Source organism: Mustela erminea, chromosome 11, assembly GCF_009829155.1.
Source record: "Mustela erminea isolate mMusErm1 chromosome 11, mMusErm1.Pri, whole genome shotgun sequence".
Lineage (NCBI taxonomy): Eukaryota > Metazoa > Chordata > Mammalia > Carnivora > Mustelidae > Mustela > Mustela erminea.
This window is the reverse complement of record NC_045624.1, coordinates 43434729-43453688: the sequence shown is the minus strand read 5'-3', so window position 1 is coordinate 43453688 and position 18960 is coordinate 43434729. Positions and strand designations below refer to the sequence as shown.

The 18960-nt window shown below is 36.4% G+C and overlaps 1 protein-coding gene across 3 annotated transcripts in view; it reads left to right on the top strand.

Annotated features, from left to right (window-relative positions):
- BBS9 (Bardet-Biedl syndrome 9) overlaps nucleotides 1-18960 on the top strand; it is a 446163-nt gene that overhangs the window by 210905 nt on the left and 216298 nt on the right. For all 3 annotated transcript variants that reach the window (XM_032305995.1, XM_032305996.1, XM_032305993.1), the window contains one exon: nucleotides 13673-13845. In XM_032305995.1, coding sequence (XP_032161886.1) covers nucleotides 13673-13845 — 173 coding nt within the window. The remainder of the gene's footprint in view (nucleotides 1-13672; nucleotides 13846-18960) is intronic.

Sequence of the window (18960 nt, the reverse complement as noted above, 5' to 3'; positions counted from 1 at the left end):
GGACATTGACAAAGATGAAGGTGAAACTGTGAATAGTTTCTGGTGACACTAGTCTCAGTAGAATGAAAAGTAGTAATTATGTAGTTAAGTTTAAATTTCAGATGTAAATATTCTTCACTGATTTGGTGGTTTTATATAAGAATAATAGTTGAAACTACTCAATGTAAAACTGACTTCTGATATATGTGGGATACCAAAGCTACTAAACTCATTGAGTTATATACACCTTCATGGAAATAAAGTAAATATTAAGAAAATTGTGTTTAACAAACTTTAGGAACACTAAGGGTATTAATGTGAATAAATGCATATATTGATTTTTATATGTTAAAAGTTTGGCTGAGTACATTCCTAATTTTAAAATCTCTGCAGTTTGTGAAATAGGCTTCTACTTTCTACTTTATGCATTTACCATTTTAGTTGTTTATTTCTTGAATGATCAGAAGATCTAGTAAAATAAGGACATACCCCTTTTGAAAAATGAAGGTGTTAGCAGGAGGAATATAAATACAACCCTATTTTATTTTATTTTTTTAAAATTTTTTATTTTTTATAAACATATATTTTTATCCCCAGGGGTACAGGTCTGTGAATCACCAGGTTTACACACTTCACAGCACTCACCATAGCACATACCCTCTCCAATGTCCATAATCCCACCCCCTTCTCCCAACCCCCCCTCCCCCCAGCAACCCTCAGTTTGTTTTGTGAGATTAAGAATCACTTATGGTTTGTCTCCCTCCCAATCCCATCTTGTTTCATTTATTCTTCTCCTACCCACTTAAGCCCCCATGTTGCATCACCACTTCTTCATATCAGGGAGATCATATGATAGTTGTCTTTCTCTGCTTGACTTATTTCGCTAAGCGTGATACACTCTAGTTCCATCCATGTTGTCAAGATGGTGGAGAAGTAGCAGGCTGAGACTACTTCAGCTAGCAGGAGACCAGCTAGATAGCTTATCTAAACAATACATCCCTATTTTAAAAACTAGCAGTGTTACAATTCTGAAATACATAGATTGGTGGCTGGTGAAATAGTCTTGGATACAACTAAAAATCCTAGAATAAGGCATAGAAATAAAAGATAATTCTTAAGAGAATGAGAGGATTCTGTACTCTTCATGGTCTTTTTGATTGGTCATGATTGCACTCCTTTTTTGCATTGGCACCATTTTGTTTTGATTAGATTTAATCTTCAGTTGGATGACGGAATTATGTTAGTACATTTCTCTGTTAAACTGTTCTCTTTAGTTAAACTAAAAAATCATTGTCATCATTTCCTTGGGAAATTGTACACATCTGTTTGGCTTCACTTGATAATGCTGTATGATGAATCTGAAATTGAGATTACTAAAAAAAAGAAAAAAGTTACTCTTGGTGCAAGTGGGAATATGTATGTCCTAATTTTTTATTTTCTAAATAAGGTAACTCTAAGGGCATTGTTGTTGTCCATGATTTCCTTATCATTTCGAAATTTTACCAAATAATCCAGGTATATAATTGTCATATTCATCTGACTATATGGCAGTGCCTTCATGCTATAGAATGGGCAGACTAAATAATGGACTAGGACAGGACCTTTTATTTTATTTTTTTAAAAGATTTTATTTATTTGACAGACAGAGATCACAAGTAGGCAGAGAGGCAGGCAGAGAGAGAGGAGGAAGCAGGCTCCCTGATGAGCAGAGAGCCCCATGTGGGGCTCAATCCCAGGACCCTGGGACAATGACCTGAGCAGAAGGCAGAGGCTTTAACCCCCTGAGCCACCCAGGCGCCCCATGGACTAGGACAGGACCTTTTTTTTTTTTTTCTCTTTTATGTTTATTTGCATTTATTCTGTGCAAATTTACTCCAGGGCCATAAGTTTTTGTTTCTTCAGTTTCTTCTGGGATATCTTTTTCTTCTGTGCAACCTCCTCTTCTGGTTTAGGAACAATCTGCTCTTTTTCAGTAAGGATCATCTCAATGTGGCAGGGAGAGCTCATGTATGGGTTAATGCGACCATGAGCCCTGTAAATCCTACGCCGGACCTTTTAAATAAGGAACCAAATGAGCTACGTAAACTGAAACTTTTAAAGTAGCTATTACAATTCCTTGAAGGTTTTTGGCTTCAGTGATAACAGAATTCTACCTAGGAAATGCCCTTTGTTAATAAATGGATGTAGGTATGGAAAGAGTAGTTTTCTGGGTTGAGGCAGATGTTGGTGCTCTCTCCTGCTGTATCAGTGTTCATCCCCAAGAAAGGAATGAAGTAATTTGTACCCAGTATTTTTTCCCTAGTAAACAGTCAAGTACTTTGCAAGTTGCCTTTGGATATTGAGTAGTATTTTCTGTGGGCTTGACATATTCATCTCTTTTTAAGACCTGCCTGATAATTAAACAAGCCTTGAAGTGTGCTGATCAGTAATTTTAGTTCAATTTCCTGCTTAGTTATAGATCAGCCAAAGCAGACAAGAGAAAAGTGAATGCAGTTCATTGGCTAAGATATCAAATCACATTCTCAGGGGAAACTGAATAGGTTTTTATTTTCAGAAAATAGAGTAGTGCTTCAGTGTCATTAGAGTTTATTATGTGAATTCTGGAAAAACAAAGTGTTGAAGATAAAAATACTTATGAGAAACACTCTTCACTAGAGAAATTGCTGAAAATGATTTCCAGAGTCTTTGAAAATAAAAAGATAGGTGAAGGCTATGTTTGTTACCTTGATTGTTGTAAAAGTTTTACAAGTGTATGCATATGTCCAAATTCATCAAGTTGTATACATTATATATATTCACTTTTTTGTATGTCAATTATACCTCTGTAAATTTGTTAAAAATAATGAGGTCAAATTTTGTGGGATTAAATATTTTTTTTTAATATTTTATTTATTTGACAGACAGAGATCACAAGTAGGCAGAGAGACAGGCAGAAAGAGAGGGGGCAAGCAGGCTCACCGCTGAGCAGAGAGCCTGATACGGGGCTTGATCCCAGGACCCTGAGATCATGACCTGAGCCGAAGGCAGAGGCTTAACCCTCTGAGCCACCCAGGCGCCCCAAGGGATTAAATATTTTTATAATGTACTTGAAAGTCCATTATTTTGACTGATTCGATACAGTGAGATTTTAGAAGGAATATGCTATTGGCTAAATGTGTATATATGCCAGCCATGCCACTTTCTTAAGCTCCATTTCTGTTGACTTATTCCCTTACACAACAAACACCGCTACCTCCCTACCTCCCTCTCCTTTCTCTTTCTTCCTTTCTCTCTCTATTCTTTTCTTTTCTTTCTTTCTTTTTTTTTTGGTGTTTCTTATCTGTTTCTGTTATTTATTTATTTATGTTCAATTAGCCAATAAATAATAATAATACATCATTAGTTTTTGATGTCATGTTCAACGATTCATTAGTCATTTCATTTTTTAATTTAGTTTATTTAATTGAGAGAGAGAGAGCGAGAAAGAGCACTTGAGCTGGGGAAAGGGGCAGAGGGAGAGGGAGAGAATCTCAAGCAGACTCCCTGCTGAGCAAAGAGCCGATGCGGGGCATGTTCTTAGGACCCCAAGATCATGACCTGAGCCAAAATCAAGAGTCAGATGGATGCTCAGCCAACTAAGCCACCCAGGTTCCCCTCTGTTTCTATTTTGATCTTTATCACTACTATATCTATTTGTACCTTGCCTTATTCCACTTGTTTCTTCAAGGATTAAAAATAGTTTATGTGTTTCCAAAATACGAAAGGTGAAGCTAAGTAGTTGAAGGAAATAGAAAAAATAAGAGCAGGAAATTAATAAAGATATAAGTAAGATTAACACTCAGAAACGTACACTGTACAGTTGATAGGGTGCAGACTCAATAAGAAAATATTTTAGTTCCAATTTTCAGAAATGTTCAAGAGATAAAATCATATAAGTTGCTTGGTAGATGCACAGCCATTACTGGTGCTGAGTCCAGAATGAAATTTCTGAATTAAGAAGGACAACTACTTCAGTAATGTCTCTATAGCTTATTTTTATAATTATAATGTTATGTAATTACAACTTATGAGTAACAAATCTCCTAGAGCTTTAAAAATAATGATGAACTCAATTTACTAAATATATTACTGTCTCAGCCCAAATCAGTGCAGTCTGAGCAGCAGCTTAATCCAAGGATAAATTTAGAGTATCTAGTATTACAAGTTTTTAGTATCTAGTATTTTCACTAAGAACTGGACAACCAAAGGGCATCTGGGTGTCTCAGTCTGTTAGGCATCTGCCTTTGACTCAGGTCAAGATCTCAGGGTCCTGGGATCCAGTCCCACATGGGGCTCTTGTTCAGCTAAGAGCCGGCTTCTCCCCCTCCCACCCCCTCTCCCTCTGCCTTTCCCCTCTGCTCATGCTCTCTCTAAAATAAATAAAGTCTTAAAAAAAAAAAAAAAGAACTGGATAACCAAACTTCAGTAATTCAGAAGTAAAATGTAGCTGGAAGGAGTTGTGGGGTTTGTTTCAATTAATTTATTTTTTAATTTTTTAAAGAAGATTTTATTTATTTATTTGACAGAGAGAGCGCACAATCAGGGGTAACAGCAGGCAGAGGTAGGGGGGTGGCAGGCAGAGGCAGAGGGAGAAGCAGGCTCCCTGCTTCAAGGAGCCTGATGTGGGACTCTGTCCCAGGACCATGGAATCATGACCTGAGGCAAAGGTATACGCTTAATTGACTGAGCCACCCTGGTGCCCTTTTTGTTTGTTTGTTTGTTTGTTTGTTTGTTTTAAAATGAGCACTATTAGAACATAGTTCAATAATAATTGAAAAGATTGAGTTCAGTGGGAGAGGCTGATGATCAGGAAAAAGAAGGGGGACTCACAAAGCAATGGAGTCCTTGAGGGGAAAGGATGTGGGTTGCAGAGCTTGGGGACAGGAGAGATTGAACATTAGGCCTTTGTAACTTTACTGTGACAGGAGGTATTGGATGTATGTAGATCCAGAGAGGCTTTGTAAATTAGTTGTCAGGATGATAAAGGAACTCCAATGGTGACTAAATTTGAAAAAAAAAAAAAAAAAAAAAAAGGTATAACATTGGTGTTTTGGAGAATAAGAAAGAAAACTCATGAAAGGATGAAGTAATTTTGAGTACCCATTTGAAGTTTTAGTTCCTGAATTTTGAAGTGAAACCAAGTCATCCTTAGACAATTTTCTCTGGCAATGATTTGTTTATTAGCATTCAGGCAACTAAAGTCAGGACTAGGACTTTGAACCAGATAATTTTACAGCAAGTAAAGTATTTTTGTGAGAATGATTATAATGATGGCCCACCAAATCTAAGCTGTTAAGAGAAATAAAGATTAAACTGAAACATAGTGAAAAATAAGAAAGATCAGAGAAAACTGATATATGATGAAAAATTAATGGGTTCATTAGATCAGGAGTCTTAATAAGGTTGAAGAAGTGACATAGTAGGAGTTGTAGAACAACTGAACTAGAAGAACAAAAGGTGGTGGTCAGAGAATGAATAAAATGTTGATGTCAGGGTTCAGAGGAACTGCAGATTCTGATAAAGATAAGGTAATCAGACAAAGTGTGGCCTTGGGTAGTGGATTGTGAAGATGGGAGAAGACCCATGGAGACAGAGCTTTCAAGGAAATGAGGTGTCACAGTTGTAGATATTGAAAGAGCCTGTTTGATGTTAGTACAATGAAGGAGAAAAAGAAGCACATTCAGATATATTATTGTGAAATTGTAGAGCACTAAGGATTCAGAGCATATCCTCTATGACTAGAAAGGGAAAAAAGCTACATAAGGAAGATGAAATCAAGAAAGCAGTTTAACTTATCTACGAAATCCTTGGATATTAGAGGACAATGGAAAATTTCCCCCAAGATCTGAAGGAAATGATTTTCATATTAGAATTTTGTGCCATGCTAAACTGATAGTTAGCAATGAATACTGAATAAAAATGTACTTCTAAATGTCACAAGTAGGGCTAAGCAATTGCAAATAGCAAATTTATGTAGCCTCAGGTAGGCTGTTGGAAAATGGGAAAGATAGCTAATACAGTGAACTTTTCTATTGAAAAGAACTTCTCTATTGAAGGATTTTAACATACTGGAAAGAGCGATTGGATGGATTAATGTCAAATGTAAAAGTCATTTGCTTGTCTGTTTTGATTATTTTGCTTTCAGATATAATGAAAAAATTATAGTCATGTGTGTGAATAGGGTTGGGCCTTGGAAAAGGCTTTCTCTTTGCACCTGCTCAAAAGAAACATATATGGTCTTGAACTATGTTAACCAAAATATATTTAGAACAAGGAAAGTAAGGGTCTTTCTCTGTTTCATCTGAGTAGGCTATACCTTTGTTCATTTTTCATTCAGCAGACATAGTAGATATAAAGACTGTCATGGCTCCTGCGGAGCTCCTGGACTAATGGGAGAGATAGTGAGTTGATAGTAGAATATTTGGTAAACTTACAGAAGTACACTTTAGGTGCAGTTGGAACCCAAAGGATAATGTTCCATGAGACTTTATTTGTAAAGGATCTTGAGGAATGAATAAGAGCTTATTAGGTGCAAAGCATTTCAGAAAGAGAAGATTATTAAAGCATGGAGTTTTAGAGATCAGTAAATTTTCTTCTGTGCCTGGAAGTTTATATAGTAGGGGCTCTGTGAGAGTCTTTTTTTTTTTTTGTCTTTTTTTAATTTCAGTTTTTACTTACTAATTTTTTTTAAGTGGGCTCTGTGCCCAGTGTGGAGCCTAACACAGGGTTTGAACTCATGACCCTGAGAGCAAGACCTGAGCTGAGATCAAGAGTTGGATACTTAACCAACTGAGCCACTAAGATGCCCCTATCCATTAATGAAGCCAGAAATTTAGAGATAAATATAATGATCAAATCTAACATATACAGTGATTCATCAATATAATATAACTGTTAAGATTTATTTTAGAATTTCTTAGCAGTATTACCAAGGGGCAATGGAAATATTATATAAATCCAGATTGGAAAAAGCTTCTTGAAAAGTAAACTTAGAGAAGTCATCCATAGTTTCTACTAATACTGAAGGAGTTGTATATTTAGAATATTATCCTAATATCTACTCAAATTGTTTATATTACTTCCTCCAACTTTTTGGTTTAAAAAGCATTCATCTGCTTATCTAGCTCACATTTTATTAAAATTTCCAAATAGCATAAATTACATTTCTGCATTGTTTATAATATGAATACAAACATTATTTATATTGATGAACTTCAGATGTTCTGACATGAATAAAGACTGACAAGATACATTTTTGTGCCCTGTTTAGTTAAATATATTATTTTCTCCATTTGTAGTAGAGTGGAATGGCAATTGACTAGACTCCAATTATCCAAATTTATTTCATTTGGAGGCTGAAGTGGTTATTTCCACTGAGCTGCTATTACAAGATGCAAAGGAAAAGAAATTAAAAAAAAATTGAATGTTCATTTTGGCAGCTGTTTTAATTACGAATATTGTAAGGGTGTATTTTAAAATACAACTTTCTTCTTTCATGTTATATTATAAATAGAAATTTTTATTCCTCCGTTCCATGAAATGTGTACTCTGGAAAGTCTCCAGGGCAATATTAACCACCTTGGAGTACTAATACTGAGAAAATGCTTAATGATAAAAATAATGCCTTATAAATCTTTAACTTACTGATTCTTGTTGATTTTTGGTAATCTGAAAAAAATCAACTTAAAATATTGTGTTTCTATTTCTAAATCTTAAGTCTAATTGTAAAATTTTTCATTGCAAAAAATTTTAGTTTTCTTTTTTCCCTGAATGTGTTGGTGAAAACAAGAAAATAATTGAAGCCAAAATGCTAAAGTTACAGAAAATATCACACCTATTTAACTGTTAATTATGTTTTTTTACATTTCTGTTATTTAGTGACATTACTATAGTTGGTCACAGTGGAGTTCTGTCTCAGTCCATTTGGGCTGTTAAAACAAAGCACCATAGACTGGGTGGCTTTTGTACAACAGTAATGTATTTCTTACAGTTCTTGAGGCTGCAAAGTCCAAGATCAAGGTGCCAGTAGATTGGGCGTCTGATGGGAGCCTACTTCTTGCTTCACAGAAGTCTGTCTTTTTGCTATGTCCTCACAGGGCAGAAGGGGCAAGGCCGCTCTTTGGAATTTCTTTTATAAGGTCACTAATGCCATTCATGAAGGCTCCACTCCCATGGTCTTATCAGCCAGAGGCCCCAATTCCAAGTACCACTGCTTTGGACCTTAAGATTTAACATACAGATTTTGGACAGGACACAAAATTCAGTCTATAGCAAGGACATGCTGGGTATCTGGAATTTTAATTATGTTTGAGTTTTTCATTGAGCTTTAGATTTTTCACTTGTTTTATTCCATACTTTTTGTATCAGTTTTAATTTTTACAACCAATATTTTTTGAACATCTAATTTGCTTGGTCTAAATTTAAAATATAAACTTAAATTGCATTTGTATAAGTCTCTTCCATACAGTATTATATTTGATCTTCATAGTAACCTTGTGAGGTATGTTTTATTTTCCCATTTGTGTACATGAAAATAATTGAAGATTTGTTTGTACTAAAGTCACAGATTTAAAAATTTACTAGATTTTACGTTTTGATCAGAGGACAAGACTAGAGAAATATAGGATTTTCTTCCTAACATGATGCTTCTAATTATTACACATGCAATCACTGTCTGTGACCTGGATCATTGTTACAATGTCCTGTCAGTCTGTTCTGGCCCCTTTCTGATTCTTTTTCTTTTTCTTTCTTTCTTTCTTTCTTTCTTTCTTTCTTTCTTTCTTTCTTTCTTTCTTTTTTTTTTTTTTTAAGATTTTATTTATTTATTTGACAGACAGAGATCACAAGAAGGCAGAGAGACAGGCAGAGAGAGAGAGGAAAGCAGGTTCCCTGCTGAGCAGAGAGCCCAATGCAGTTCTCGATCCCAGAACCCTGGGATCATGACCTGAGCCAAGGCAGAGGTTTAACCCACTGAGCCACCCAGGTGCCCCTCTGATTCATTTTCTACTTTGCATCTCTAGTAGTAAAAACAAAGAAACAGATAATCAAAATTATATCATGCCACTCTCCAGCTTGAAAGCCTTGTGTTTATAGTGCTATCCAAACTCTTTACCAACCTTTACAGTCTACCCTGTGTGTGCTGGCTCCAGCCTAATATCCAGCCTCATCTAAGAACACTCACTTCCTCACTCTGGCTTTCTCTCTGTTTCTGGTACCTGTCTGGCATTTCTTGGCTTGAGGATTTTGTGCTTGCCAATCATTCTACCTAAACTGTTCTTCCCATCATTAAACTCCAAACTTTATGATAAAATGATGAGGGATGTGGGGTCTAGACACAAATTGATAGTGGAAATCCCAGCTCTCCTTACAATTTGTCTGAATGACTTTGGAAAAATTAACAATGCCTGTATTTTCATCTACATAATGGGGATAAAACTGTACAATTATATTATGTAAGAATCAAATACCATAATCCCTCAAAAACATATAGCAATTTCCAACAATACTATATACGCCAGGTAAATTTTAGCTGCTAGTATTATTTTCATCACTTTTACTGTTAACACTACCACTGACATCAGTTTCTTAGTGTAGCTTTCTGTGACCCATAGTATCTCAAGAAAGAGGACCCATTCATCTTTATTATAGCACTGTTTTCATCTGCATTCTAATTCTTTCATGACTCGTAACTATGTATTTGTTGTTTACTTATTTATGTTCTGTCCTTACACTAGGATAAAAACCAGGACCAGTAGATGTTGTTCTCCGTTGTCTCCCCAGCACTTACACTTCATAACTTTTGAATGGATGAATAGATATAGTGTTACCTTGAATGTCCTTGAGACTGTCAACCAAAGATATTGGTGCCTTGTGGTCCTTTTGTAAAGGGAGCTACATTTCATTTCCCACATTTGCCCCTTTGCTTTGACCACACTGTACATGACTTTTCTGTTACTTTATCTTTATAGAGCAGAAGTCTTTGTTTGCCCACTATAGGGGACTGAGATGGGCCTCTCAGAGAGTTTGTAGGCCTCTGTTCAGGTAATTTAAATCCTGAGGAAAGGAGAAGGGAAATGTTTAGACTTGTCCATGTTTCATTTTGTCAGATGAGGGATTTTGTTGTCTGCCAGGGTGGGGAAAGAAGTTCTGGTTATAGGCAGCAGAGACAAGACACTTTACCTCTCTGGGGAAGAGTTCTAGACACTGCTTCCCTTCTTCACACAACATCCTAAATGTAACACCAAAGTCCACCGTAAGCTGTGAATGTGCACTAAGCTTCCAAGGAGGCATTAGGATAGGTGCTAATTGGAATTGTCTTGCACAATCAACAGTCAGCGCCTGGCCAGCTGAACTTGGGGCTACTGTTGGTATTCCATTGAGAATCCTGTCCATGGTTCCCTCAGTGATAAATTCTGATAAATTTTCTTACTAACTTTGGTGGGCAGACTTTCCTGATCATACCTGAATATGCCTTGTTTCCAGATTTCCTTGCCAGTATCTATGTGGGCAATTTAACAGAAACTGGTAATCTTGTTACAGCGCAGCCTTAGGACACAAAGCTAAGAAAATATTGCTATGGTCAGTGTCAAAGAAATTATTACCTATGCTCTTTTCTGGGATTTTTATGGTTTCAGGTCTCACATAGGTCCATAATCACTTGGGTCTGGAAGCAGGAGCTATGCGTTGGGCAAACAGCTGCCCCCAAATGGACAGACACCTAAAAAGACAGGGTCCTAGAGCCAGTCCTGAGCCAGAAGCCAAACATCTGCCTAGAAGGGACAAATGGCCAGGACCTGGAGGCAGCACTGAGCTGGCACCAAATATCTGTCCCAGGACAGATGGAGTGACAGATTTGTATGTGAGATGACCTGTCTTTCTTCGTATTGAGTTCTAAAATTCTCAAGAAATCACCAAATGCCAAAGACCTCTGAGCTTTAAATGCTTCCAATGGAGTGAGATTGTTCCCTACCTCCTGAGGCGGCTAACTCTACAAATATCTGTAATTATTACACAATACTTACTGTGCCTTCTGTCCTTTGCAGCTCCTTTGCTATTGTCCAACTCTTCTGCTATGTTATAGACCATCACATACTTGAAAATAGGAATGTATCCCTTGCGGGGAAGTCCTGGCACTTTTGTGGCAACGTCAACCTTCATGAAGTATCCCTGAATCAATAATGGCAGAAACAGTGTTTACTCTTGCCCCATCACTCCATTTTTCCAGGTCTGCAGTGAACTCCTTGAGGACAGAGGCTCTTGTTGTATTCATGGTTTTATCTCCAGCATCTTGCACTGAGTTGTGTAAATAATTGAAAGAGTGAATAAATACCAGTCTGGGATTAATATATTGGCTCCCAAGTTTAGCTTGGATAGGACCTGAGATTTAGAGAATTCTATTACTGTACTTTGTCATCATTATTCTTCTACCTCTTTACTCCTGCCCCACCACAGTTGTGCTCTTTTTGTTCTTAGAGAATTAACCATCCAGTGACATTTGTAAAGAAAGGTAAAAGCTGTTTGTTATATCTCACCTTAGCCTTATTCTCTTTGATGGGAGAAATGAGGAAATCATCTGATCAGCACTGTGGGCAGAAATCAGAATCCAGAATAAGACTATGGTGAGGGGAGAGCTGGGGGATGATCCAGGAGAAATTATATGATAGCAGAAAACATCAAGGTTTTTGCCATATGCTATGGCAGGCATATCCAGTATATTTTATTCTTTATATAATTGAAAGAGAGATGACTAGGAGAATGAGAGGAGATATATTTTTGAATTCTGGTGGAGGATGACAAATTGAAGTCCTTAATAACCAATTTAGAGATGACATATATTTATAGAATTTGTCAAGGTGTGATGAGGAATATAATAAATATTTTACATGTTCACGTGCAAGGCCTTAGACTCCTTACTCAAGGAGACTGACTTCATCTTTGTACTCCTAACATGTCTTTCTTTATGAAATTGTACATAACAGATGCTTAATAACTGGTGAATTACATAGAATAGGGGAATTGGTTCCTCTATACTATAGGGTAACCAATATATAAACTCTTCAGGAATTTATAATCTCTTGGAGAAACTGAATATAATCATATGCAAAGTTAAATAGGAATAAGAAAAAGTATACACCCTGACCAAATGGGATTTATTCCAGGTATGCAATGCTGATTCAGTGTCCAAAAACTGATCAGTGTAATCCACTTATCTTTAACTTTAGTTAATGGCCCAGGGTATCTGTTTGCATTCATTAATCATAATAAATGTACATAATACTATAAGATAATAATTGGGGAAACCGGGTGAAGGGTGTGTGGGAACTCTGTATAATCTTCATAATTTTTCTGTAAGTCTAAAATTGTTCTAAAGTTAAAAGTTAATTTAAAAAATGCATGGTTATAAAATGTATAATAAACTGTAGACATACTAAATCTCTAGATAAATTCAAAGAGATACAATACTGTAATGTGGTTAAGATTAATAGCTAATCTTTGGATTAATGGCTAGAGTTCTAATCCCTGTCCTATTACTATCTGGCTAGATGACCTTACAGATTATTTAAACTCTTCTGTAAAATTGGGATAACATAATTCCTCCATAGGGGTATTGAGGTTTAAACCAGAGAGTGACTGCAGAGTGCTCAAAACAGTGCCTGCTACACATTAGGGCTTGCTGTGGTTGGTAGAGAAATAAAGATTTCTTGGGGTATGTAGGCTTGAAGCCAGGTCTTGAAGAATAGGTAGGATTTAGGTAGGGGAAAAGGGTATATATCATGAACTCTAGCTCTGACATTGAATTTACTTTGTGACCTTAGATGAGCGTCTGAAATTCTGTGTGTGGTTTTCCTTTTTATTAAAAAGAGGTTGTTGCAATCATAGTGCTTGGTTCATAGTTGGTGCTCAACAAATAATAGTTGCTCCTATCATAGATGTAGTTATTGTCACCTTTGTCATCATTGTTGTCACAAACCGGGCAAGTTAAACGGGGGACGGATAGGAATTAGGCTTTCTTGGACGTGAGGTTTCAGCTAATGGAGGGAAGCAATGTTTATATTTAGGGAAGAGTCTGATTACAAATATAAATAAAAGAACTATTAGAAAAATAGAAAACTTTGATCATGATTACAGGGATTTAAGCTGGCTACAGTGTCTAGGATGTGAGGGACTTTCTAGAGTGTAAGTTTTATTTCACATCAATATTCTGAAAAATTTAATGAATACCATATTATACTTTTGCAGGCTTTTTTTTTTTAATCTTATAAACAAAGCTAGCTTGCTTGCTTCCTTCCTCTCTTTTTCTCTCTCTCCTTTTTTCTCTCTCTCTCTTTCTTTCTTTCTTAGAAGGACTAAATTTTGTATTTTTAAAAATTTTTTTGTTTTTATATTTTGGGTTTTTTTTTTTGTTTTTTGGTATTTTATTGTATTGAAATCTATGATAAGAAACAGGGAAAAGGACCATACTCTGCAGCTTGCTACTGTAACCACAAACCTTTGGAGTTAAATTTGAAAATGTTAAGTGGTTTCTGTAGAAAACTGCAATAAAGCACTAGAAATCATATTTGTATTCCAAAAATCCAATTTATGGTATTTATGTCAGAATTAGTGATAATTCACATAGTTTCAGCTAGTAATTATGTGTTAATAAGCATTTTTCCTTAATTATTTTCTCTCTCAGAACGGTATCGCATTCAGAGTGAACAGTTTGAAGATCTTTGGCTCATAACAAATGAACTTATTATCCGCCTTCAGGAATATTTTGAAAAACAGGGAATCAAAGATTTTGCCTGTTCGTTTTCTGGATCTGTGCCCCTTCAAGAATATTTTGAGTTGATTGATCATCATTTTGAGGTGTGTATGATCATAACTCACATTACCTGCAATTTTTCTCTGTACGAAAGAGAGGAGATGCTACAAAGGATAGAATTCTAGTATACTTGGCTATTATATCAAATGCTTCATGTAGTTATTTTATGTGGTTGGTAGATTTTGTGTATCTGTTCCTGCCCTCTTGCCCAGTTTGTGATCACTTACAGACATCAACAGAGCTGCCTGGAGCTAAGCATGTGGTCTGGCTTCAGAACAGAGCTGATTTAATTCTCCCACATGGGGACTTAACCTTTGACCCCAATAACCCAGTGTTAAAACTATTTGAGCTTATCGGCAGCCATTTGGCTAACTAATTCTAGCAGGCCATAAATGAGGTGTGATTATAAAGTAAAGTGATTTTTCCTTTTCTTTTTTAACAAGCACATCAGAACTTCTGCATCTGAATGAGGGTTAACCACATAAAATATTCTTTAGTATCTGGCATTATGGGCACTTAGGAAATGCTGAATGATTAAATGTCTAAACAAATGAGATCTGACAGTGATTGTGTTGCCCAAATATTTTTGCATTTCTTCTGTGAAAGAGCCTGTGTTAGATTGTCCTGAGTATCATGATGGGATAAAAATCTTCATTCTTTGAAGACTGATTTTATATTTGGAAATAGTCAGGAGTTATATTTGGTAAATGAACTGGACAAATGACAGTCATTATTTTAAAAATCTCATTTGTTAAAAAAAAAATTCACCAGATTTTATTTATTTGCCCATAAATAGACCCTGTAGGCAATTAAAAGGGCTGGTGTGTTGGGGGGGGCAGATTTCAAAAGGACTTTGAACATTATTCAAGGAAGCATTGGTTCTCTAGCATAACTACTTTTTAAGGAATCAGTAGGTTTTGAAAATTCAGTATATAAACAACAATGTGTGATGTGTGCGTGACAGAGTGAGTATGTCATGTCTCAGGAACATTCCATATAGTTCAATCCCTTTGACATTCTAAGAACATTGACTTTAACCTATAAAGACTTCTTCTTTTGGTAGAGTATAAACATAAAGGGAAAATTTCAGTGCATACAGTCACAACATGTTGTTATCAAATTAATTGAGCTTACTTGGGTTATCTTTCATCTGTGCTAATAGTATTTTATAGGACAGTATGCTTGTGGCCAAATCATGGCACCAAAATTTACATTTGGGGAATATATTTAGGTATTTGAAGGATTGAGAACCTTTGCCGTCCTCTAGGATATATTTTTAAAAATTCCTGTGTCACTGTGCAAAACTGGGATCTAGTGGTTTATGGAGAAGACTACAAAAAGGCTATACTAATTATGTATCTGTAATATTTAAAACACAAAATATTAGATTCTGATTGACTATAAGTTTAACATACAGCACCCCCAACCCCTTATTTGCTGGCTAGTAAATCTCTGGAGTTTCCATATCAGGGGCATTTTCTTTCTGGGAGGGGTTTAGGGAACATGATGAACTATAGGCACTTCTTTTGTTACACAGTTTAAAAAAGCATTATTATATTTCCTTTCTCTCTGGCCCCACTTTCTGCTTTCTAAAAAAAGATGTGATTTTAATCTTTTGAATTAAGATAGCTTTTGGAATTCTAGTGTCCCTTAGTGTTAGCTCCATGAAGGTAGGAATTTTTGTCTGTTTTATTCATTGTTATATCTAGAGCAATGCTTGGCCCTCGGAGCAATACTTGTTAAGTGTTGAAATTCTGAGACATGGAAACATTTCAATCACTGATGTTTGATTACACATTCAATTGAGTAACCTGGCTGATGTGTCAGTATTGAAACTGTCTTCTTGATTTTTGTGTGTTTCATGAATTTAGTAAATAAAATATTATAGCTAAAAATTATATTATTAAAAGTGTATTATGATAATCAGGCTAATATTCTTTTTAAAAAATTTAGTTATTTAAAAATATCATTTAACTTTTTTTTTTTATAGATTTTTATTTATCCATTGGACAGACAGTAGTAGTAGACACAAATAGGCAGAGAAGCATGCAGAGAGAGAGGAAGGGAAGCAGGCTCCCCGCTGAGCAGAGAACCCGACGCGGGGCTCGATCCCAGGACCCTGGGATCATGACCTGAGCCGAAGGCAGAGGCTTTAACCCACTGAGCCACCCAGGCGCCCCTATCATTTAACTTTTGGTAATGAAATCCCCCCGGCCCTTCAAGAGAATATTCTTTGATTTAGTTAGTTACTTAGTGCTTCTGAAATTGGGATTAAAAGACAGTAATAAAATTCGAAGTTTTGGGGTTTATTTTTTTTAATTTATTTTTTTTTGGTAGTCATGTGTCTGGAGAATGCATACACTGAAAAGGAAGTTTTGTTTGATATAAGAAATATAAATTGTAATATGTTTAATTTCTGAAACTTTTGTTTATTTATTTATTTTTTGAGACGGGGAGAGAGTGCAGTTGAGTGGGGGCGGTGGGGGTGGAGGGTTGTGGAGAGTGAGGGGCAGAGGGAGACGAAGAAAGAGAATTTTAAGCAGGTTCCACTGTTAGCCAGAGACAGACCTAGGGCTGAATTTCAGGACCCTGACATCATGACCTGAGCTGAAATCAAGAGTTGGATGCTTAACTGACCAAGCCATCCAGGTGCCCCTGATTTCTGAACATTTTGAAAATGTTGTTTATTTCAAGACTAGTTGATGATTGTTTTATAAAGTTGAATTAGCAGTTTATATAATCTGATTTCATGGAATGTTCCTTCTACTCTATGACTCTCACTAGCTTCTTTTATTTTAATAATATTAAATTCAAAGGTTATGAGAAGGGTTATAGTAAAAAGAGTATTTTTTAATTAATTTTTTGATTTTTTAATGAACAAACATTTTTATCTCCGGGGTACAGGTCTGTGAATCGCCAAGTTTACATATTTCACAGCACTCACCATATCACATATCCTCCCCAATGTCCATAACCCCACCACCCTTTCCCGACCCCCCTCTCCCCAGCAACTCTCAGCCTGTTTGTGAGATTGAGTCTTTTATGGTTTGTCTCCCTCCCGATCCCATCTTGTTTCATTTATTCTTTTCCTAACCCATAAACCTCCACTCCCCCCATTGCATCTCCACTTCCTCATATCAGGGAGATCATATGATAGTTGTCTTTCTCCGATTGACTTATTTCGCTTAACATAATACCCTCTAGTTCCATCCACATCGTCACAAATGGCAAGATTTCATTTCTTTTGATGGCGGCATAGTATTCCATTGTATATATATACCACATCTTCTTTATCCATTCATCTATTGGTGGACATCTAGGTTCTTTCCATAGTTTGGCTATTGTGGACATTGCTGCTATAAAAATTCGGGTGCACGTGCCCCTTCGGAGCACCACATTTGTATCTTTAGGGTAAATACCCAGTAGTGCAATTGCTGTGTCATAGGGTAGCTCTATTTTCAGCTTTTTGAGGAACCTCCACGCTGTTTTCCAGAGTGGTTGCACCAGCTTGCATTCCCACCAACAGTGTAGGAGGGTTCCCCTTTCTCTGCAACTTGGCCAGCATCTGTCATTCCCTGACTTGTTAATTTTAGCCATTCTGACTAGTGTGAGGTGATATCTCATTGTGGTTTTGATTTGTATTTCCCTGATGCTGAGTGATGTGTAATGGAGCATTTTCTCATGTGTCTGTTGGCCATCTGGATGTCTTCTTTGCAGAAATGTCTGTTCCTGTCCTCTGCCCATTTCTTGATTGGATTATTTGTTCTTTGGGTGTTGAGTTGCTGAGCCCTTTATAGATTTTGGATACTAGCCCTTTGTCTGATATGTCGTTTGCAAATATCTTCTCCCATTGTCAGTTGTCTTTTGGTTTTGTTGACTGTTTACTTTGCTGTGCAAAAGCTTTTGATCTTGATGAAGTCCCAATAGTTCATTTTTGCCCTTGCTTCCCTTGCCTTTGGCGATGTTCCTAGGAAGAAGTTGCTGCGGCTGAGGTCAAAGAGCTTGCTGCCTGTGTTCTCCTCAAGGATTTTGATGGATTCCTTTCTCACATTGAGGTCCTTCATCCATTTTGAGTCTATTTTCGTGTGTGGTGTAGGGAAATGATCCAATTTCATTTTTCTGCATGTGGCTGTCCAATTTTCTTAGCACCATTTGTTGAAGAGGCTGTCTTTTTTCCATTGAGCATTCCTTCCTGCTTTGTTGAAGATTAGTTGACGACAGAGTTGAGGGTCTATTTCTGGGCTCTCTATTCTGTTCCATTGATTTGTTAGACTGTTTTTGTGCCAGTACCATACTGTCTTGATGATGACAGCTTTGTAATAGAGGTTGAAGTCCAGAATTGTGAGGCCACCAACTTTGGCTTTCTTTTCCAATATTCCTTTAGCTATTCGAGGTTTTTTCTGATTCCATATAAATTTTAGAATTATTTGTTTTATTTCTTTGAAAAAAATGGATGGGATTTTGATAGGGATTGCATTAAATGTGTAGATTGCTTTAGGTAGCATAGACATTTTCACAATATTTGTTCTTCCAATCCATGAGCATGGAACATTTTTCCATTTCTTTGTGTCTTCCTCAATTTCTTTCATGAGGACTTCATAGTTTCCTGAGTAAAGATTCTTTGCCTTGTTGGTTAGGTTTATTCTTTGGTATCTTATGGTTTTGGGTGCAGTTGTTAATGGGATGGACCCCTTAATTTCTCTTTCTTCTGTCTTGTTGTTGGTGTAAAGAAATGCACTGATTTCTGTACATTGATTTTATATCCTCACACTTTACTGAATTCTTATACAAGTTCTAGCAGTTTTGGAGTGGAGCCTTTTGGGTTTTCCACATATAGTATCATTTCATCTGCAAAGAGTGATAGTTTGACTTCTTTGCTGATTTGGATGCCTTTACTTTCTTTTTGTTGTCTGATTGTTGAGGCTAAGACTTTTGGTACTATGTTGAATAGCAGTGGTGATAACGGACATCCCTGCCGTGTTCCTGACCTTACCAGAAAAGGTTTCAGTTTTTCTCCATTGAGAATGATATTTGCGGTGGGTTTTTCATTGATGGCTTTGATAATATTGAGGTATGTGTCCTCTATCCCTACACTTTGAAGAGTTTTAATCAGAAAGGCATGCTGCACTTTGTCAAATGCTTTTTCAGCATCTATTGAG